The sequence below is a fragment of the Nesoenas mayeri genome (genome assembly GCF_963082525.1).
Source record: "Nesoenas mayeri genome assembly, chromosome: 1".
Classification (NCBI taxonomy): domain Eukaryota; kingdom Metazoa; phylum Chordata; class Aves; order Columbiformes; family Columbidae; genus Nesoenas; species Nesoenas mayeri.
Genome location: NC_137541.1, coordinates 81,987,381 through 82,009,925, shown reverse-complemented (window position 1 = coordinate 82,009,925; position 22,545 = coordinate 81,987,381). Strand labels below are relative to the sequence as shown.

The following is a 22,545-nucleotide window of genomic DNA, read 5'->3' as shown; positions in this document are numbered from 1 at the left end:
ACAGACAAGAATTTGTCAATTTGCCATTTATAATAGGCCTGATGGAGAAAAAGTATTATTTCAGTTCTCTCTGTCTGCAAAGAGATGTCAGAATGTGCATAACAAGCAAGTTTGTGTCTTATACCTTTTGGATCATGATGGTAAAGGGTCCGAGCATCTGGAAGCCTCGTGCGAAGTACATGACATTGCACCATCCTAGCACCAGGGCAAAGGACATGGGGACCACCTCACCAGTTATGCTGGTGAGACGCATCACCATGGTTACTAGAATCATGCAAGCATATGTGATGCTGCAAAGGAAGAAGAAACAGTGAAAAATATCTGGTAAAGAAACCTCACCCTCTTTTTTCTTTTCAAAAATTCCAAGATGGGCACATTTAGCCACCAGCCCCATAGGCAGAGTCCTCTCAGCTCTATCAGCTCTACCTGTCCACTTGCCTAGCTTTCTACACACCAGTTGAGCCAGTAAGAGAAGTAAATCAAGAGAAGGAATACTCTAAAATAATGGAGAAAGTGATTAATCTCACAGAAGACAACAGTGGGGAAAATAAGAGACAATATATTTATTAGACTTAAAAAGTGGTGTACTTACACAATTATGTGAAAAGGCCCTCCTAGGATGGTTTGTCCAAAGTATTTTGCTGCTCCAACTCTAAGGATATCTGGGATCTAAGAGAGACATCCTATTGACCTTAAGACTTGGACGGATTCCACTATACTATTAAATATCATGCTAAGTGCCAATATTCACATGATCTTGGGGTCGGCTGCATCTGCTTTGTTTGCTGGGTCATAGTTTGATTTCTATATTACTTGAAAAACTGAATGTTGAGCCAGGTTGGCCCCTCTCAAAATGTGACAGAGATTGCTGGAAAATCTAAGAATGCTTGGGCACGTTGAGAGACTTTGGTATGAGGTAGAGAGATGTTGCAACACAGAGCTGTGAGCTTGAAGTTCATGTGGATGAGTAGAAACCAGACAAACAGCTGAGCCTCAGAAGTGAAGACTAAAGAGATCTTCTTGGGAATCAAATGAGTTTGTTATAATTCGGACTCACTCTGTTAGTTGTAGTGTAGCCCCAGAGTCCTGAACAAACACAGGAAGAAGGATATATCCTTCCAAAACGTATATGGGCAGAGAGAAAGCTGTTTACAAGCCCCATTTTACTTCAGTTCACCCTGGCATCATCATTTGAGTTTTCTCATATAAATGTTTCAGTCATCTATTTCATACTATAATAAAATCAAGTGGGGGGATGTATTTGTTATAATTTAAAGAACTTTGGTTTCATTTTGTTTTGGTTTTGGTTGTTGTTTTTTGTTTTCTTTTCTTTTCTTTTCTTTGGAGAGTTCACGGTAAGAACAGCTAAACAAGTCCACCTCAGAATTCTGGTTGAGTAAGGGTACTGTTATAGGCCAATACCATCACTGATCTCCAATTAAATATAAACTTCTCTGTGTATGCACAGAAATAATTGCTTTAGCCAGCACCCTTAAACACATGAGTATTTAGGGGTGCTGGGTGGAGAATCTGTAAGAATCTCATGCAACGGCTGGGATTCAGCTGGACCCACAGATGGTGCTAATGAGAACCGTGACTTTACCTGACAGATAGTATTTAGCAGCATGGCCAGTCCTTCTAATTGTGTCTTCCACACGTGGAGTCTTACTAGTAGGTTGTCACACTCTGTTTCATCCAACAGATGCTGTTGACAGAGTCTATTGATATGGTGTATACCAAAGCACTTAGACTAAGCAAATAGCCCCTACCAAGTTGTGAGCAGATATCATGTTTGTCTAGTAGGTAAAATCTGTCTTGATTAAACTTGAGACTATATAGCTCACTGTTTCTTTTACCTCAAGAATCAAAATAACTATAGCTCCAACAACTGTGATCAGCTCCCCCACCAGCCTCAGCTCATCCTCATATGTCACATATGATTCCTGGAAAGAAAAAAAAAAGGTGAAAGAAAATTTAAAAAGAAGATGGGGGAAAATAATGCCCAGTGTTAGTGTAATAAACATGACTAAGCCTGACAAGGTCAGAGGAACCAGCCTAGTCACAGCTATGGAGAATGCTCCTCATTGACAAAGGTCAGCTGACAGACAGAGAAAAGGACAGCTGCAATAGCTGGCAACTCCTACAGACACAGTACCTGCAGCATTTTCTGGACATAAATTGTATTGTCTCTGCTGCTTGTTTTGTTGCCTGTTCGGGGTTTCAGTGGTCGGTAGACACAGCACATAGTGAAGCAGACCATGTAGAGTATATAGAATAAAGTCAGGAAACAGAAATATGGACGACCATACATATTCCACTTCAGGCTCACCAGCTCCTTCACAGGTGTTAGGTCCAAGATCTGGCGTGCCTAAGAATGACAGAAAGAATTAATTGACATAGGGGCATTTGTTTATAAGCATCATTCACAGTTTCCTGGGAGAATGTTAACAAAATATTCTCACCTACTGCATTCAGCATTTTGCAAAATGCAGTGCTCAAGTGAGTTTGGATTTGCTCAGTTTGCCACTAAAGAGCTTTGAAAAAAAAAAGTAAAAAAACATATCCTGCGGAGAACATCTTTTGAGTACCAGTGGGAAGTGCAAGAGAAATATGATAGATAGGGGAGTAAGTTTGTTGTCTGAGTAGGCCTGAATTCATATTAACGCTTGAGACAAACCTATGATCTAGGTCCATGAATACAAATATATGAGGATATGCTACAGAAAATAAGAAGTATTATTGTGGCCTCCAAGATCTGCAGTAGCTGAAGAGCTAAATGTCTACCTTGGAATCAAACGGATCACCTTGATGTGTTTTCAAAACAAAATGTTATTTTTTATTCAGTTATAACCCATAATCTGTTAAAGTGAAAGCAGAACAAAGGTATTTTGTTTATTGGCACCTGCAAGCCCAGAAAATCAGCATGGAATCTTTTTGTGGTTTTCTGTCATCTCACTATTACTGTTAAGGGTCCATCCGCAATTTGGAAGAAATCAGCATAGCTGAACTGAAACTACAATTGCAATGTTTTCCTACAGTTCAAGACTGAGCCTGTAATCCTTCATCTGTCTTCTGTAGATTAGTTCCCTTCTATTTTTTGCCACTTTTAATCCACTTAAGGGTCAGAGAATGTATCTTAGTACCTATTTGTTTATGCATCTCCCTTAATACAAGAAGAACCTGCTTCTGACTAGGGCCTGATACTGGCCTGGGAGGATATGAGAGAATGGAGTGACAGATTGCATTCTTCTAGAGCAGACATCAAGTATTTTTGACCAAACACATATCAAATACAAATGAAAAAAAAAATTATCTATGGATGCAAAAATCATTTATTGCATATTTAAGAGCATTCTGGAAAAAAAAGACATCATAATATCTCGTGGTATTTGGGGACATCTTATCCTCTGAAATTAGGAATCTTGGATCTGCATGCACTATATGTTTTGGGAGGAGATGGGCACCATATTCTTTTTTCTTTTCGGACTATGGTTTAGTCTTCTGGATGACTTCTTAGTTTATTCTGGTTTTTTGACACAGACTTCTTTCCATTGAACTTCTGTATGTATTGCCACACAGAGAAATTTAGAGGATTTTAAATTAAAGCAAGTGAGAGTTTCATAAGCTTCCTCCACATTGTGCAAAGTTCTCCGGGAGCTGAAACTTTTATTAGACAAGTTTGGCTACAATTTTGATAGTTGAAAATAATACAGGATGGATAGAATTGCACAAATTAGAGTGTTTTCTGATTAATTTCCTGCCCTATTAGGGTTATTTAAGGTGATTACAACTGATAGGGTAGTGTAACTTGAGAATCTTACATCTGTCTAAGCTTGCCATTATACTTTCCTGTTATTATCTTAGTGGTCCTTTTACAAGGTTTTGAGCCTGCAACAGAGATAATTCACCTACTTTGTTTGGAGTCATGACCTGGACAAGCAACATCATTAAATGAAGGGGAAAATAATAATAAGCGGTTTTAAAATGCATTGCAGATTAGGATTTCTGAACATAGTTGTGTCTCACAAGGACATTGTGACAGTCAGTCAGTATCACCATTATAGAAAGCTACTTGCTAGAGCTACTCAAGAGCTGCTTTTTACTGATATCTTTGAGCCTGGTGAAAGAGAGAGAACGCTTTACTGAATCACACAATGTCATTTCCTATGGAGTGCTCATACTAAGTTCTTTCAATCATCTGCAAGTTTCACACCTCAGAAGATGTAGCCAGACCATTAAAAAGCTACTAGATTTCATGTGTTCCCTGCAGCACATGGTACAAAGTCCTTGCTCTTTGGATAATATAAAACAGCTTGAACCTTCAAACTCATAATTCATCTCCTTTTATAATCACCATGATCTGCACACAGTACCTCTCTCTTCTTGGTTGAAACAATGAGCTCAAGGAATGACTGATCTTCAGCCCAGGAGTCAATCTCTGTGAGATCATAAAGCACAGAGGTCAAGGGGCCGAAAGACCAGAGAACGTGCTTCCGCTTCTGCATAAGGTATTGAAACATCTGAGAAGAAAAGAATGGGGTGGAGGATATCAGAAATTTCCAGTATACAGTGTATTTGCAATAAAAAAAAATAAAGTTGCCAGAAAACATTAATTACAATGTCTTTTCCTTTAACTTGACAGTTGTTGTGTTTCCCATATCTCTCAGGAACAATTATAGCAGGCTAAGAAGTGAGAGGACTTTTTCTGACTCCCATTTGATAGCTAGCTCATGCTTGAGGTAAAGGATGAGTGATTTTTATTCTAAACTTTAATCAAACTGCTGAAGATATTTGACACTGTTTCACATCATGACAATAGATTTCATATGGAATTATGTGTTGATTAGAAAAAATTATTTTATACTCTTCTACAAATTATCAAGAGAGAGGTGTGGCAAGGGAAATGATCCTGTCCTTTGTGCATCTACAGAGGAAACACTAACCATCTTTTTCTTTTTGTTAAGGGGAAGGATGAGAGTTTACATTAAATAAGGAGTTCTTGACTATGAATAAATGTTGATGCCTGAATAGGTTTCCTATGTGTCACATTTAGGGTAATGAAATCTAAACAACAAAAACAATAATTTCAGTCAGAATTCTAAAAAATTACTTGGAGTGGATCTTTCTGTTAACACCCATTTAATTCAACTCTTCAAAAGTGGGTCAAAAGATTATTCTTTCAGCACTCATTTCTTTAATTAGGGTCAAGAATTTTCTTATGCAGGTTTTCTGGTCCTATATGAGACTTCCAGAAAAAACAAAGAAACAAAACCCCACACCAATACCCCCCAAAACCCCAGCTTGTTATGTATATTCTACCCACTGAGAACATGCAGAAACTCAGTCTGGATTATGTTGTTTCAAGTTCTCTATTTCTGAATAACCTCTTTTGTATGTAGGTAAATGTGTCATTTAAACTTACCACTGTGTTGCCCTCAACTCCAGCCAGTTTGAATGGAGTAAGCCCCTCATTATTAGGAATTAATTCAAGTGATCCTGGTCCATCTTTGTTTCTGTCATAGGAAAGCATCAGGCTGTACATGTGGCAGGCAAATGTCTTATTAGGTTGGAGGACCAGGATGTGAAGAACAGTGTTACCTAAGAAGGAAGCAGACCAGATAAAGAATAGCCCAGCCATTTGCAAAGACTGGCAATTGAATGATGCCATTAACAGTGGCTTTCATTTTCCTCATGTCTCATTCCACAGCTGTTTGTAATGAGAGAAAAATATGTGCATACACAGATGACAGAATCTTATTTAAAGTGTCCAGATCCACTGCATACAACTCACAGGACCCCACAGCACATACCCAGATAATCTTGAGCTCTAATGTCAGCTCCATTTTCAATGAGCAACTGTACAATTTCCTCATTTCCCACACAGGCAGCAAATGATAAAACATGTTCGCCTGCAAAGAAAGGAATGGAGAGAAAGATTAAGACCACAGGAGGCAGGAGAGGTTGAAGCATGCAAGTGAAATCTATCCATGCTATGAAGCCAGAGGTTATGAAAGGAAGAGTTCGTTCAGTTGACCTGTAAATTTTCTGACCTATTCTTCATCTTACTCAGAAAGGAAAAGAAGACCTGCTTCACACAACACTAAAAGGAAGAAATATTATTTTCAGATTATTTTCATAAGAAGGTTGACACGTAAGTTGCAGTATATGCTGCTAGGAAGAAATAAGTTATAATTCTTGTGCATTTTTTATTTTTTGTATACATGAAAATATATAAAAGGTGCATAATTTATATATTTATATTTATGTAGTATGCACACACTCAGATGGAGTCTTACAGCCTGCTAAAAGGTGTGTGACTGATGACACTTGGAGACAGGAGCCTCTGTTTATCTGATTTAGATGGGAAACAAAGAAAGCTTCCCTCATCACTCCACTGATTCCCTTCCATAGCAAGCAAGGGGAGAAGATAAGGCTGTACCGAAATAGAGAAGACTCTGGGATCTGTGCCTGAAGAAGTTCCCAGTGGCTCGTGCTGTGCAGGCATTGGCCCCTCTCTTGAGTAAAGCCTTCACCAAAGTGACATTCTGGTTCACTGCTGCAATGTGGAGAGCTGTCTGCCCTGTAGGACACAGAAATAAACCCTTGCCTTCCAAGAAAGCAGTTTCAGGTTGATCAGTAGCCTCTTGTTTCACATTTCACTCATGGTAAATCTAAGTTTTTTGGAACTGCATCCATAGTGGTTACATGATTTAGCTTTGAAGTTATCCCTGTTGTGTGCAGAAGGTTGGACTACAGATTGTCCACAGGTCCCATGCTATTTGAATATTTTAGGAATTAATGAATAGTGACTTTACAACACGACCAAAAAACCCCAACAGGATGCATCTTCCAGGTTTTTTCAGGGGCGGGGACGGGGTGGGGTAGGGAGAAGGGGGGAAATGGATGTGCCACACTCTTCCAGGAAGCACACTGAAAGCTCATGTCTGGCAGAAAGGACTATGCTTTCCTTCAAGGTACATGAAGGCCAGGTCAAGACAGAGCTCCCAAAGAAGACTTGGCCTAATCCATAAAACTAGGTATTAGAATTTTTTAAACTCCACTTTTATTATTTTAGAGGTTTCAAGACCCTGTTTTGCATATCTGTGTAGTCAATCGGAACCATTCTTTAAAAACTTGGCTCAGAGTCTAGATTCAAAAGCAGTGGCCACATTGGCTTTCAGTCCCTATTCTTTGCCAACCAAAGAACCATTTATTCTCCTTTCAGAGGAGATCAGGTAGTTGGCCCATTTGTTACATGTCTATGACAAACAGCAAGCTGTATATATCCTTGCAATCCCATTACAGCCAACAGGCCCACCTGGGATTAAGGGTTTATCAATTACACGTTTGCAAATGTGTGTACTTGAGTTTAATATAATTCCACCTTCCACAAATGGTCAGGAGCCATTTGTATGTTGGTTTTGCTATATAGCAGTCGAGCAATATATTGAACCAGGAGCAGTATAAGCCACTTCCCTAAATGTGTGGGTAGTACTTCCTCTCTCCCCCTACAGATCCTGCCCATCCTAATTCCCTGAGATGTTACCTTCATAGAGCTCTGATGTCATCCTCTCATTGACAAGCTCAGGAGCTGCTTCCATCAGTGTCACTGCAGCCTCCACATTATCATACCAGGCAGCTACATGAAGTGCAGTCTCTCCCACCGCACCTGAAAACAGTAAGAGAAGCATATGAGTCATCTAGATATTCACTATATGGATTTATTGGTGTTGAGAGTTATGGGAGTGTTAGATCCTCCTTTGAGTACTTCCAGGTGGTGCTGCATCATATGTCATGATAACAGCCACATAAATACGTAGTCTTCACCCAATCAAAATCTGAAAGCTGAACAGAGTTTTCAGGTGCCTGTAAAGTGACAGCAGACTTAGGTGTGAAGTGAATGGACACACAGCCCTCCCACAGCAAATCACCTCCCTCAGGCCCTCTTACAAAAAAGGCCTGTTTGAGCTGTAAACCTCTGATTTTCACCATTCCTTCAGGGTTTGATGAGCTCTCCAAGTTAGAAAACACACTTTGTTGCAAAGCTGAGTCTGCTAACAGAGATGTTTCATCAAACTAACAAACATACAAATCGTTGTAGCAGGCTCTTGTCTTCCACAGAAAACAATTTGTTGAGTTACCTCTCTGATAAATATCACATGTTCTGTCAGTGAGAAGTTTCCTAATAGCTGGGAGGTTGTTCTCTTTGGCAGCCTGGAGGAGTGGAGTTTCCCAAATCCTGTAGTCAAGAAAAAGTATGTGATAAGAAATACTGTCAAACACATCGTGCCTCTCTGCAGAGCTCAAGACTGTGTGTATCTTCAACATTTTTACTGAAAGATCAGGAATGCATACTTACCATCGGAGGTATTTTTTTGAATGAAAAAAAAAAAAGAAAAACACCTGCAACAGCAAACAAGTGCAGTATGGTGGCGGCAGAGGGAAAGATAGGAGAAAGGAATAACCAAAATCTTTCTGGTTTATACGGCCCTCATTTTTGAGCCACAGAAGATAGCAAACGATGGCTGGGTCACTCTGATACCCCTCCTGCCAGTAGACCAGTTACTTCAGGTGCCAGAAAAAGCCAGTAGTTTTTCTACACAGCGCAATAAATTAAAAAAGGATCAATATCTGATTACTCCCATAATGGCTGGAAAATAAAAAGTACAAACAAGAATTTCCCCTGTGTCATAACAATGCTTCCTATGGTACAGTTAAAAGAGTGTGCTCTGAAATGTAGTTCCTCATCACACAAAGTTATGAGGAAAAATTTGAAAGTTTAGCTGTTCTATTTTTTTCTCTGATGCTGAGAAAATGGAGGAATTTGTCGAGAACTGATATGTATGCCTGTCCTGGGAACAAGCATGCCATCAAACAAGTTCTAGACTGAAAGGTTCACTTACAGTTGAAGAGTGTCCTTGGGTATTCCATGAGGCTCTGGTTTATTTCAGTAGATTCTCTGGGGCTAATGAAGAATTGACAAGTACAGTCACCAAATTTTGACTTCACAACAAGGTCTTTTGATGTAACAGCAGGCTAAGGGAGGTGATCCTCGCCCTCTGCTCATTTCTGGTAAGGTCATAGCCAGAGTCCTTTGTCTGTTTCTAGGATCCCCAGTACAAAAGACATAGGGAGCTACTGGAGAGAGTTCAGTGAAGGACTCAAAAGATGATTATGAATCTGGAGCACTTCTCATATGACAAAAGGCTGAGAGAGCTGGAACTCTTTGGCCTAGGGAAGAGAAGGCTTGGGTGGGGTTCTTATCAATGTGTATAACTACATGACGAGAGGATGCAAAGAGTTACCTGCAATGCCTACTTGCTCAGCATCCAACCAAGTTTGCCAATGTTCAAAATAATGAGTTGGCCACTCAAAAATCACAAAGAAAAAATAGAAGAAAATCTACTAATTTGGGGTAAATATTTCTATTATCCTTAAATATATTCAGAGTTGTCTTTTAATTCATAAAATGTGTCTTGCAGTAGAGTTTTTTTATTTTTCTTTTTATACAAATAAAGAATTCTAAGTAGTTCAAGATTTAAGGGGAAGAAAGACCCTCAAAACCAAAGAAACAGCCTACATCTCATGAATTTTCAGCATGAAATAGAAATAGATTCCTCTTTCCAAATAGAATAAATTTAGTTTTAAGTCTCTGTTCAGATGCAAATTTTGTGTTTTATCTCATCTCTGCTTTCTTATAATACAGATGTTTAATTTGTTGTTAATTATCTAGCATGGTTCAGGTGAAGCTGTAATGTGTGATACGGAATAGGTCTAAGGAATACAGTACAACGATGACAAATTCAAGCTGATATGAACAAGGATAATGTGAGCCCTCATTTTCCTGCCAGCCCCAGCCTGTCCTTTTACTACAAACTAACAGCCACCAATAGACTGGATATTAGTCTCAAATACATACAGGAAAAAAAAAGCAATCCTGTAGGACAAATATATTAGTCCAAACATATACCTGGACAGATATTAAATGTTTCATCCTTGTGATGTCCCAGATTTCTTCCTTGTATTCTGGTATTATTAATATTTAGTTACAAGATTTGGAGGTTACACTTCTTTATAAGGTAAATACTATTTATATATAAATAACAGGCATTTTGCATTAAGTGATAACACTAATGTTAGAATACATCATCTATGAATATAGCTCTAAAGCCACAAGAAAACCCACGTCAGAGAAAAAGAGAGAATGTGATAGAATCATAAAATAGTTTGGGTTGGAAGGGACCTTCAAAGCTCATCTAGTCCAACCCCCCTGCAATGAGCAGGGACATCTTCAACTAGATGAACATTACTTAAAGCCCTGTCCAGCCTGGTCTTGAATGTTTCCAGGGATGGGGCATCTACTACCTCTCTGCACAACCTGTTCCAGTATTTTACCACCCTTATTGTAAAAAATTTCCTCCTCATGCCTAGCCTGAATCTTCCCTCCTTAAATTTAAAACCAAAACCCCTTGTCCTATAATAACAGGCCCTGCTAAAAAGTTTGTCCCCTTCTTTCTTTTGGGCCCCTTTTAAGTACTGAAAGGCTGCAGCAAGGTCTCCCTGGAGCCTTCTCTTCTCCAGGCTGAACAACCCCAACTCTCTCGACCTGTCTTCATAGGAGAGATGTTCCATCCATTTGATCATTTTTGTGACCCTCCTCTGGCCCCTCTCCCATAGGTACACATCTTTCCTGTACTGAGGGCTCCAGAGCTGGACACTGGACTCCAGGTGGAGGGGCAGAATCACCACCCCTGACCTATTGGCCATGTTGCTTTTGGTGAAGTCCAAGATACAATCGGCCTTCTGGTCTGCAAATGGGCCTTCTGGGCTATAAGTGCACATTGCCGGCTCACGTCCAGTCTTTCATCCACCAGTGTCCTCCAGTCCTTCTCCACAGGGCTGCTCTCAATTCTTTCATCCCCCAGCTTGTATTGATACCTGGGGTTGCCCGAACCCAGGTGCAGGACCTTGCACTTGGCCTTGCTGAACCTCATGAGTATCACATGGACCCACTTCTCGAGCTTGTCCAGGTCCCCCAGGATGGCATCCCGTTCCCCAGATCTGTCAACTGCACCATTCAGCTTGGTGTCATCTGCGAACTTGCTGACGGTGCACTTGATTCCAATATCTATGTCACTAATGAAGATATTAAACAGTACTGCTCCCAGTACGGACCCCTGAGTGACACCACTTGTTACTGATGTCCATCCAGACATTGTGCCATTGACCACTACTGTCTGGGTGCAACCATCCAGCCATTTCCTCATCCACCAAACAGTTCACCCATCAAATCTGTATATCTCCAATTTAGAGGGAAGGATGTTGTGAGGGACCATGGCAAAGGCTTTACAGAAGTCCAGATAGATGACATCCGTAGCCCTTCCTTTGTCCACTGAGGTAGTTACTCCATTGTAGAAGGCCACTAGGTTGGCCATGCAAGACTTGTGCTTTGTGAAGCCATGTTGGCTGTCTTTAATCATCTGCCTGTCCCTCATGTGCCTTAGCATAGCCTCTAGGAGGATACGTTCCATGATACACCCAGGCATAGATGTGATGCTGACAGGTTGGTAGTTCCCAGGGTCCTCCTTTCTACTCTTTTTAAAAATGGGTGCAATGTTTCCCTTTTTCCAGTCACCAGAAACTCTACCTGACTGCCATGACTTCTCAAATATCATGGAGAGTGGTTTGGCAGCTACATCAGCCAATTCCCTCAGAACTCTGCGATACATCTCATCAGGTCCCATGGACTTAGGTATATTCAGATTCCTTTAGTGGTCACAAACCAGATCCTCACAGTGGGAGGGACTTTGCTCCCCCAGTCTCTGTCTTGCAGATCATTTTCCACTCTAGAAGCATGGGAAGAGATGTTGCCCATCAAGACTGAGGCAAAAATGTTCTTGAGTACTTTAGCCTTCTCCTTGTTTGTTGTCACCAGTTTACCAGTCTTGCTTATCTGAGGGGACATGGTTTCTCTGACCTTCCTTTTCTGGGTGACATACCTGTAGCAGACTTTCTTGTTCTTTGTGTCCCTTGCCAAGTTCAGTTCAAGCTGTGCCTTGGCCTTCCTGACCCCATATCTGCACAACTGGGCAGTGTCCGTATACTCTTCCCACAATCTCTGTCCCTGTTTCCACTGCCTGTGCATTTCCTTCTTGCCCTTTAGTTTGACCAGCAGGTCTCAATGCAGCCATGCCAGCCTCTTGCCCTCCTTTCCCAATTTCTAACACCTGGGGATCGCCAGCTCTTGTGCTCTATGAAAAACGTCCTTAAAGATCTGCCAGTTCTGTTCTGCTCCTTTGTCCCGGAGGGCAGTTTCCCAGGGGAACCTGTTGACTATCTCCTTGAAGAGCTGGAAGTTGGCTTTCCTAAAATTCAGGGTCCAGACTTTACTCTTCACCTGTCCCACATCCCTCGGTACTGTAAACTCCATGAGCACGTGATCACTGCAGCTCAGACTGCCTCCAGTCTTGACGTCACCAATTAGCTCTCTTGCATTGTATATAAATATAAATGACCCAATGCACAAAATATTTTCTCAGAACTTGTACTTATTAGGCATATGTTGATTTAAAAATAAAACCAGGGGAAAACAGGCAACATAAATTCTGTCTTACAGAAATATATACTTATTACTTTAAATTATTTTTTATGAACAACAGAATCTTGAAACAAAGCAAAAAATTGATATGTCATTATCTCTGGATTTAATCTGAAATGTGTGAGTATTCCACACCTTTATAGCAGAAGGATACTGACACTTAAGAGAATTTGGGAGACAAAGCAAAACAAAAAGAAGCGCCACATTACACAGATAAATAGGAATAATTTAAGTAAGTGTAAATTAATTAATGGGCATGGTCTACAGGTAATAAAAGTATAATTGAACATTATATTTATCATTCCATAACAGGAGCATTTCCTATCAACAACAGCACCCCATTATCTAAGTCACTGGAAACTAGTAGAAAAACTCTGAAGAACAGAGGAGAAATAATAGTCTTCAGAATATAAAGAATCATCCTGAACAAACCAGGGAGCCATTCTGAGATATTTGTATGTGTCCTTCAAACTCCTAGCCTTGCTGCTTTGTGAAACATTCTTTATTTAGCCTTCTGATGTGTCAGTTGCATTAGTTGCTAATTACAAGATGATTTGATGTAAACATTGCATCTAGGATCAGACAAATAGGAACAAAATAAAGAAGCACTCTGAGCAAAAGTTGTAAGATTCAATATCAGTGAAGCAAGCTTGCCATCTCTGCTATTATTTTAGCTGAGAAAGACTATGTTCCTGGAGAATGTAAGTTTCAGTGGCAGGAAGTGGGAAGGAGGTGAGGTTTCAATGATATAAACAGTGCTACAATTAACATGTTGATGCTTTACTGGGTAGACCTTTATCCCTCAAATGACCTCACAAGAGGAGGCAGGATTGTGCAAGAAATAATGTGGGAGGACACAAACAATACCTTCTCACAAAATTCTCCAAAGCCCTTGTAAACAACCAACTAAATTACAAGCCTGCTAAAAGGACACACCTAATAACTACTATACCCAGCTTTCAGAAATTTAGGGCAAAATTGTCAAACCTTTCTACTTGTTGTAGGAACCTCCAACCAGACTTAAAGAACCAGATATCTCAGGCCAAATAGCAAGCTGGTGAAGAATCCAGAAGTGTTGGTAAATGTTATGGCACACTGCCTCTGATATCTCCAAAGTCCATGACTTACATGTTTATAACATTTGCATTTACTCTTATTTAATTTTCTGTCCCCATCTGAGGCTCTCATTGAAAATATACCATTATCATTATCAGCTCATTTGTAATGCATTACGGAAATGTGTTGAGCTTATATATATGTGAAGTACTAGGTGAGCCACATTCACTAATATAAAAAATAAAACAAAGTCACCTGAATCTAGAACCTTCAAAACGTTTTATTTTTTAAAGTTCTGTATATCTAACCCATTTTCTTCCTGACACACCAAGCACAGCATAAATTTTACATTTTACAGCTCTAGTTCCTGTGTGTCAAAGCAGCAGCAGCTAAAATCTGTAACCTAGTCTCCTAACAGAGCTGCCTACAGTAGGCGCTTGCTTTCCATAACATACAATTATGTCAGTGGATGGAGAAGGTAGCTTTCAGAGAATGATTCAGCAGAGACCTATTTAGATACTCTAAATCATTCTCTTCATCAGCTCTGAAGTTAAGGGACACTAAGCTCCTAATTTAGCCAGCTAAGTTAGGTCTGTAACACTAGGCAGCACTGATGTTGCTTTACAGGGTCAGTTTAGGATAAGCACGGCTACATAGCTAACCAGTAGTTCTGATGGGCAATGAAAACCACAACAGTATCTGCATGGACGTGCTCCTGGTTTCTTCTTGCTGAGCTAAGGAATGCAGCTGTGTTGAGGCACCTAGTAAGCCTTGATCATGTGTTACTATATCAGCCAGTTGTCTTAACAGATGATTCAATCATACACTCAGGAACTGCGAGTTGTTTTTCAATATAGGTGAGGACAAAATCAGGAACACCCAAAAATGCATTGTGAAACAAAGAGAAGATAGAATGTAGGTCAGATTCTGACTGAAAGAGTCATGTAAAATAGTTTTAAACAAGGTTAAGGATTTCACAAGCACTTTTTGCTGGTAATACAGCAAATTTACAGTTTCTTCAGCAGTTCTTTGGGAGTGTATCCTGCTCATTACACTTATAAAGAGATAAAGAGTGCAAAGACAAGTCTGTAAGTCTTAACCCTGCTATAGAAAGAACAATTTGGATTTACAGCGTTATTCTTTTAAAACAATGAAATATGCTAACTGTTAACTGTCTGGACAACAACCAATCTGAAGATTTTTTTTCAAGGCTGAGCTCACCAGAGGTCCAAGGGAGCATTTCTTTCTCCTCTTTTCCTTCCCTTCTCAGAGGTTACTACTTGAGTCATTCATTGTATGGAATTTTCCTATTGTTTGCCTTAGTTTAAATTTGGAATCTGCTAGCTTTATTCTTTATCCCCTTAGCTATGTCAGTTATTGAGTGTCTAAAGCAATTATTTTTAACTGAGCTATAAATTCATCAGCAGGATATTATTTAATCTTTCTTTTCTTTCCCTGTTGTGCTGTTCAGGATATCCATTCTCAACACTCCATCATGAAATTGCCAAAGGAGACTAATCTTCTCCCTTCCTTCTGCATGTTTTTATAAGTGCGTGCAAGACTTCAGGAGAGCAGAGGAACACTCAGAGGAAGCTAACCAGCTAGAAAGAGGATAAGTGCAATCATCTAACAAGATGCTGAAGAATGAGTTTGAAAGTAAAAGCATGAAGTGAAAGGGAGACAGATAGCAGGGGCTATGACAATCAACACAGGGACAAGCTCAGCCAGTTTCTTCAGTGCTGACAGCAAGACTCAGAAAGTTAACTGGAACCTCTTGTGTATGTATGTCAAAGCACCTTCAGCTGACAGTAAACAGGCTTCTCTGGAAATAAATTAAACAGGTTACTAAATGCTGATGCTACTAGACAAGAAACGGACAGGGAAGTCATATCCCTTCAGATATTTACCTGTCTACCACACTAAGCAATAGAAATCTTGCTTAGTCACTTCCAGGAAGGTAATCTCAATGCACTAATCTCCTTTTTTAATTCTGCATCTGAGACCATCCTAAGAATAATCTTATGCAAGAACTGGATTAACAGTTCAACAGATGTTAGTTATGATTTATTATCACTGAGTTATTCGTAAAACAAATTTATTCTCTGAAGTATAACTTCATCCTGCATAAAAACTTCCAAGCCTCTTCAATAGGGATTTTTTTTCAGTTTTGTTCAACATTGTGTTTTTCACCCCATGTCTAATTAGTTTTGTTTAACAACTTTTTCATTTGGGGTGGGTTTTTTTTCAGAGCACAATTTTCATGTTTAATTCTTCACAAGGAAGCCTATAGCCAGGTTTAAGAAGACTAAGCTTAAGCTTTAAGTTTCCTAAATCTATGAGTCTAACGCACACGTTAGACACTGAGGTCAGCTTTGTGTTTGTCTGTGCACTGTTGTGGAAATGGGGAAATGCGAGTTCTGGAGGACCTTTAGGCTTGTGAAATTAAGGAGGCTTGTTTTCCATTGTTAGACTCAAAACTTCCATTTGGATGAAAGCGTAACAGTGCAAGAAAAGGCCAGAAATTCTGCCAATGATGCCTTTGACTTTAGTTTACATGCAGCAGCAGAGTTTCCAACAGGTTGTTCTTTGCATCTTGACTACTCAGAAGCACCGTTATTGAAACATATTACAAATGAAGTAGTAGAACTGGGAGTTGGCATCTTTAATTCATGGTCACCTTTGAAAGCAAAGGAACCAGTTAATACTGACAGGCATTGTGGATTTTTAGACAGGACAGTCCTATGCTAATTTATGCACCGAAAACTCAGTAATGCTGTTTAGACAAATGAACAGCAAAACTATGATTACATCTCTCATCTCCTACAAACCTGAAAAGCTAGAAGCTGTCTAGAAGCTGTCTAGAAGCTGATGGCTCTTGGTGTCCCTGTACAACTCTTAAGCAACTCACTTTATATCAGCTGAGCTACTTTATATTTGTGCTGTGTATGTTTTCAGGGTAAGCGAAACACTTCACTAATATGTCTGTGAGACTAAAAAAGCAAATTTTCCCGAGCACCTGTAATGCATCATTTCTCATAGCATAGATTAGATTTCTATATATTTTTTAAATGTACCACACTAGTTAAATGGTTTATTGTCATTAGAATAATTAAGCCTCAGAGCACCCCATGAAGTCCAGGTGATACCACTAATCCTTAAACAGCAGCTTGAGAGAGAAGAAACACAAAGAAGATAGATTTTGTATCCATCAAAATTATAGAGGCAGGCAACAGCAGAAAGAAAAATATAACATAATTGTCCTGGATCCAAGCTCTAATTTATTAGTTACTTTTTATCAAGAGTGCAATTGTCATGTGGTGGGATTTCTAATATTACATGCTAGGGAGATTTCGTTCACATTTCCTTAGATAACTGAAAGCCAAACTAAAAAAATAAATCAGGCAATGGCTCTCATAATTTCCAGAACAGCTATTAGACTATGAAAGACATGTGATTTCTTTTCACCTCTATCAGGCCTGAATTTTCATAAATGTTTATCTCTTGGTTCCCCATAATTATGAACTATGTTGGATTTTTATATTCATATGCTCCAAGCTATGTAGATAGCAGAATTTACTTCTACAGATAATTCTAGAAAGGATGAATGTGACCACTGCCCCTGAGACTCCACACTGAGCTACAGGCTATATAAAAAGGAGAGTCTTGGACAGAAACCAGCAGAGTAAGGTAAAATAAAATCAAAGTCCTCTTTAATATTAGGGGATTGTATAAAATTTCCTGAATTTGGATATCCATTTGGGAAGTGTTACACAGTGCAAAGAAATGCCTCACTGTGAATAATGCTGAGGTCAACTGCCAATAAGATTCAAGGAACTATTACACATGAAGAAAGAGAATGAACAACAGTTCCAGTGAAGGTGAGAACTACCGTAACAGTTAGCTTTCAGGTATTGCCATCACCAGTTGTAGAAGAGAGGAAAAAGCGCTGTTCTCTTGCAGACTTTCTTGTGTGTTGTCAGAGCATACTAGTTAAATAGTAAAGTATTTACCACTGGTTTTCAATAAGATAACAGTAGAATTTAATTGCTGCTTATTACTGTATGTATTCCAGCACCATTAACACTAAGAACTCTAGTTGAAGCCACAACACTGCATCTAGAAATGGCAAAGGTAAACAAAACACTGCACTTCCACACAATAAAATGAGAAGGTGAAGTAAATGTCCTCTTGGCTTACAACATTTTTTCCACAAAAGAAAAGGTTTTATAAGAGTAGTTCCCATAGACATGTCACCACAGAAGGTTCTCCTGTTGTGTTTTTCTATCCGTACATAATTAAGAATATGAAAGCAATAAAACTGATTCCAGTACTCTGCAAAATGTTCATTTTATTTCTTATCAAACTCAGGGCATCTGTGGGGACAAGAAAGAGAAGAAAAGAGTAGTATAAAAAGAGGGAGAAATGGTCCTGTCTCTCTTTAGGAAAAGAGTGTCCACATAGTGGCACCATGTAATTTCTGACCAAATAGCAGAAAGCTAATTTACGCTAGATGAAAGCCGTCGGAAACACATAGATCTGAAATGGAAGGGAACAATCGTGTCCCCATGCAACTCTGATTCCACAGACAATGATATCATATGCACTATATGTGTTGTTATGCAGAATTGTATAAGGAAACACAGAAATGTTAGGTTTGGGGACCACTGGCATTGTACTGTAGTGACCTAAGTGAAGTTTATGAAGAATGGTTTATATGCCCAACACCTTTTCTGTTCTTCTCTATCAGTAGCAACACACAAGATATCCATGGGCCTGCAGCATAAGACCGATGAGGACTGTCAAGCTAAGAGAAGGTTGCATGACAACCTAGTAGCATCCTATGTGAAAGGGAGCAACAAAAAGGAAGAAGCCAGACCCTCCTTGGTAACAGCAGGTGGTAAAAACAGGGCCTATAGCATCAAATGATGATTTTGGAGGTTCAGGCTGAACATCAGGAAAAAAAAAAAATCACTGGAAGGTTACTGCAAGACTGTAAGAGGTACCTAAAGATATGGTGGAATCTCTGTCCTGGTAGGCTTTCAATACTGAGCTAGACAAAGCCAAAGAAATGCGATCTGTTGCTGGCCAGAAATAGTTCAGCATCAAGTGAGAGGTTAGAGAGTGAGAAACCCTCACATATGTAGATATTTCTTTTTTACACATTCATTTTGATGTTACAGAATCTGCTGAGAACTTATTTTTCAGTTGCCTGTGGTGCTTTTTATGAACATACCAAAATGTAAACACTTCATTATTCTGTGGATACACTATTGTTCCACTGTTGCTCCCATTTTAAGTGTATTTAAGTGCCACTGCTCTTAAGTAAAATAGAACAGGCTTTTGTTATTTGGTCAAAAGATAGATGATGATATATGTAAGTTCCTTCCCTAAAGACAGCTATGTAGATTTGTCCCTCTTAAAGGTACTATCCTACTTAATTCTATACGTATATGTGTGTATACATACATACATAGGTACAGATAGATAGACTTTGCCCCACACAGCCATGTTTTTGTCCCCAGAGATGTCCAGAGTTTTGTGAGGAAAGAAGAAACATTTTTTAGAAGGGACTGGAAGCAATTTATTATTTGAGTACTACAGCATTTATGCATGCAGAAATGACAACAACAGCAACAAAAATGTTTCAGCTGTATTTCCATAAATTCTCCTGTATTCCTGTGTGAGGAAGGAGCAACCCTGCACAGCAGCATCAAACAGTCTAGATTCAGTATCTACATGTGAACACACGGGCAATCTTGATAATGTAAGGTCTAAGAGGAGTCACTGTACATGTTGACCCCCAGGCAGTGGGGGTGAGAAACAGCACCTCTACCCAGGAAGTCACTGACCACCACAATGTGGAACAAAATTAAGCACACTCTATCTGACAGTAAGGGTAACCTTTAGAGAGACAGAAAGCAGAATCCTTGCAAAAAAACCCCACCATTTCAGTTGACTGCAACATATATGTCACACACATGCTTAATAATTTAGAAAACCCAAACCAACTCTCATGCATTTTCTTATGAGCTTTACCAATGAAGCAGGAAAGACAGGAGTGTACGTTATTTATTTGTGATTGAAGTCCTATACTCAGGGTAATTCAATTGAAACCTAGTAAACCCATTTGTGAAAGCAGATAAGATTGGAACTCCAGAAGCATTCCACCTTGAAAGAAGAAATCTGATAAAGTGCTCCAGGGTTGTTTAAAGTTTATCTACTGGAAGAAAAGCCTAGGGAAAAAGAGAGAAACAGCTACAGGGAAAGGGCAGCAGAAGAAAGGCAAGACAAGAAGGCTGAAATGCACGGTACCTTTTCTGCTGAAGTAAGTAGATTTCATCCAGATGTTTATCCCATGACTTTTTGCCTTGCAGCTTCTGGCTTAGTCCGTTCCAGATTTGGAAATAGAAGGGCTTACTGTCCCCAAATAAAGGTACCCCCATAGCATGTCCCTTTTTTTCTCTCCTGCCTAGATGTCTGAAAGCTAGCAATCTTCACTTTGGAAAAGGTCAGGGAAGGATCACTACAGGCCACCACTCCTCCGCCCCCAGTCTGTTACTTACAGAGGACACTGTCTGGCAGCTGCATCAGGTGACCCAAGTACATATAAAAACACAAAATAAAACACTTATCCCTGGCAGACCACACCTTGAGCCTCATCAGTTACTTAGTTTCCAAAATAGCCCAGCTCAAAGTCATGTCTGATTTAAAAGTAGCTCACTAGCAGCCTTACCCCTCACAAGGACCCTATGCAGCACTGAAGAATTCATACAGCATCAATGTACTAGGCTTCTAGTATTTTGTTTCCAAAGTCTACAATTTAAAAGTAATCATCCTCCTTACATATCTCTGAATTCCTGAACAAGTCAGGCAAAACACCTTTTTGGTGAGTGAGCTTGTGAGAACGTGCCCTAAAAGACACTGTGCTCTGGGAAGGTAGCATAGGGGAGGACACACCTCCCACCTCAGTCATCTGCAAATCCCATTAAAGAAATCATAATTATAGACTCCACCTTCTCTGCGTCAAACAAAATCATTTAACAATTTGGAAGAAGAGTTTATGTAGATTAATGTGTAAACTTAGCATATTTAATTTTCCTTTAGTGTTCTACAGTGTTTCTTTATGTTTCTTCCAGAAAAGCTTATTTATTCTGTTCAGGGTGCCCACACCTAGGCAGAATCAGTAGGTAAGGGAGAAAAGTGTGTAAACCAATTGGGCTGAGTCATCTCTTTCAAACTCCTCATTCATTCAGAGGTTGCTTAGACTTACCAAACCAGGCTTCACATCCAAACTCCTGCAAACTTGTGATATATTCTATCCTATCAAAATATAAATCACCACACAGAAAAAAAACAATCCTTTATGGCAAACTTGAGTTGTATCCTGAAACATAAGAATCACCGAATTGTCCAGTTCTAGGAAGAAGTGTCATAATGGGAAACAAAATATTACTTGCTAAATTGAGAGGTTAGAATGTAATACCAACCAGATATTATAAGCAAAATGTGAGTGATTTTTAACAATGCCAATAATTTATTGCTTCTAACATTCTTGAGGGTGGAAAGCAATTCCAGTCAAAGTTGAGAAAGATATTTAGACACTGAAATATTAAGTGCCTATGACAGACAAACACAATTGCTATTTTCCTGGGCTCTTCTCCCAAGGAGAGAATACTTTCTGCTGTCTCTCCAAGGAGAAAAAGCCCTAGAAGACTGGCATCAGTGGAAGCGAACAGTGACATTCTTTTTTTTGGGCAGCAATACAGCAGCTCTAAGGTTGAAGAAACGAATAACAGTCAGAAAGCAGGTTGAGGAGAGAGTTTTCAGCTAACGATGAAGGCAACAGCTGCAGCAGGCAGGGCAGCTCAAACAACTGCAAACCAGCATCTCAGGTGTACTCCCCACATTGTCATGGAGGGCTCATTACAGTTCTCATTATAGCTTCAGATTACAGTAAATCTTACTCAATAGTTATCCTTTATCCACTTGTATGGACATGAAGTCTTAGAACTTCAAAAGAGTGTTTTCTTGTAATTCATGATAGAGGTCATTTTCCAAGGCAGTAGAATACAGAGACGAAAGACAGATGAAATATGTAGGAATATTGCATGGACCAAAGGCTCTTTAATAGATCATGGCTGTACCTCCAAATCACTATTGGACTTTCAGTCTAGCAGGAGGCTGTAAAGTTTTTCAAAAACTAAAGACCTGAGAAGGCCTAGTAGTGAAGGGGTGGATTATAAGTCTGTACAGTTTTGGTGTATATGGTTTCCCACATACCTGAGATCTGCTTTTAGTCCTCTGTATCCCTTCCCGTGGCTCCCAAGTCATACTGTGACTCTGGCTCCCAGACCTCTTTCTCAAGGCCTACCTTCAGCTCCTGACATTATTCTAGCTCTACCCAACCCTTGTTTGAGGCTGCTACTGCAAATAGGGTTTTCATCCAAGCTGCCAGTGATGCCTTTTCCTGCTGTGTGTCTTGACTTCTGTTATTTCTGACTTGGGCTGATTCTGACTGACCCGATTTCTGGCATCTTTTGACTCCACCTTGGCCCTACCTAACAGATATGACAGCTGATGACAAAAACTTCTTACACACAATTTCTCTCCTATGTCCATAGGCTATGAGTAGCAATGTAAGCATGAAGAAACATGAAGTACAACTTCACCAAATGTGTTCCTCACACAACAGTGTCTACCACCAAAAAATTAGGATAGGTTGATGTTGGTTCTGTGCAGTTCAGTCACCCCTTGGTTCTAGGGGATCTATCAATATTGTATATGTCACAGTTAGGATGTGCTGCCCTTTGTAGAGTTATAGAAACCATGTAAGTAAGACAATATGTGGAAATAATTCAGGAAGGAATTCCTATTTTCACATTTGCTGCTGG

General features: G+C 39.6%; 1 protein-coding gene across 1 annotated transcript in view; it reads right to left on the bottom strand.

The window, feature by feature from the left end:
* Nucleotides 1-20,097, bottom strand: part of LOC308043122 (transient receptor potential cation channel subfamily V member 5-like) — a gene marked incomplete at both ends in the record, with an annotated part of 28,622 nt that extends 8,525 nt beyond the window's left edge. Inside the window, 11 exons of the mRNA XM_080349022.1 lie at nucleotides 125-290; nucleotides 593-669; nucleotides 1,857-1,943; nucleotides 2,156-2,368; nucleotides 4,374-4,520; nucleotides 5,423-5,598; nucleotides 5,811-5,909; nucleotides 6,440-6,580; nucleotides 7,547-7,669; nucleotides 8,142-8,239; nucleotides 19,967-20,097. Of these exons, the coding sequence (XP_080205148.1) occupies nucleotides 125-290; nucleotides 593-669; nucleotides 1,857-1,943; nucleotides 2,156-2,368; nucleotides 4,374-4,520; nucleotides 5,423-5,598; nucleotides 5,811-5,909; nucleotides 6,440-6,580; nucleotides 7,547-7,669; nucleotides 8,142-8,239; nucleotides 19,967-20,097 (1,458 nt within the window). The remainder of the gene's footprint in view (nucleotides 1-124; nucleotides 291-592; nucleotides 670-1,856; nucleotides 1,944-2,155; nucleotides 2,369-4,373; nucleotides 4,521-5,422; nucleotides 5,599-5,810; nucleotides 5,910-6,439; nucleotides 6,581-7,546; nucleotides 7,670-8,141; nucleotides 8,240-19,966) is intronic.
* Between the last annotated feature and the right edge of the window lie 2,448 nt (nucleotides 20,098-22,545).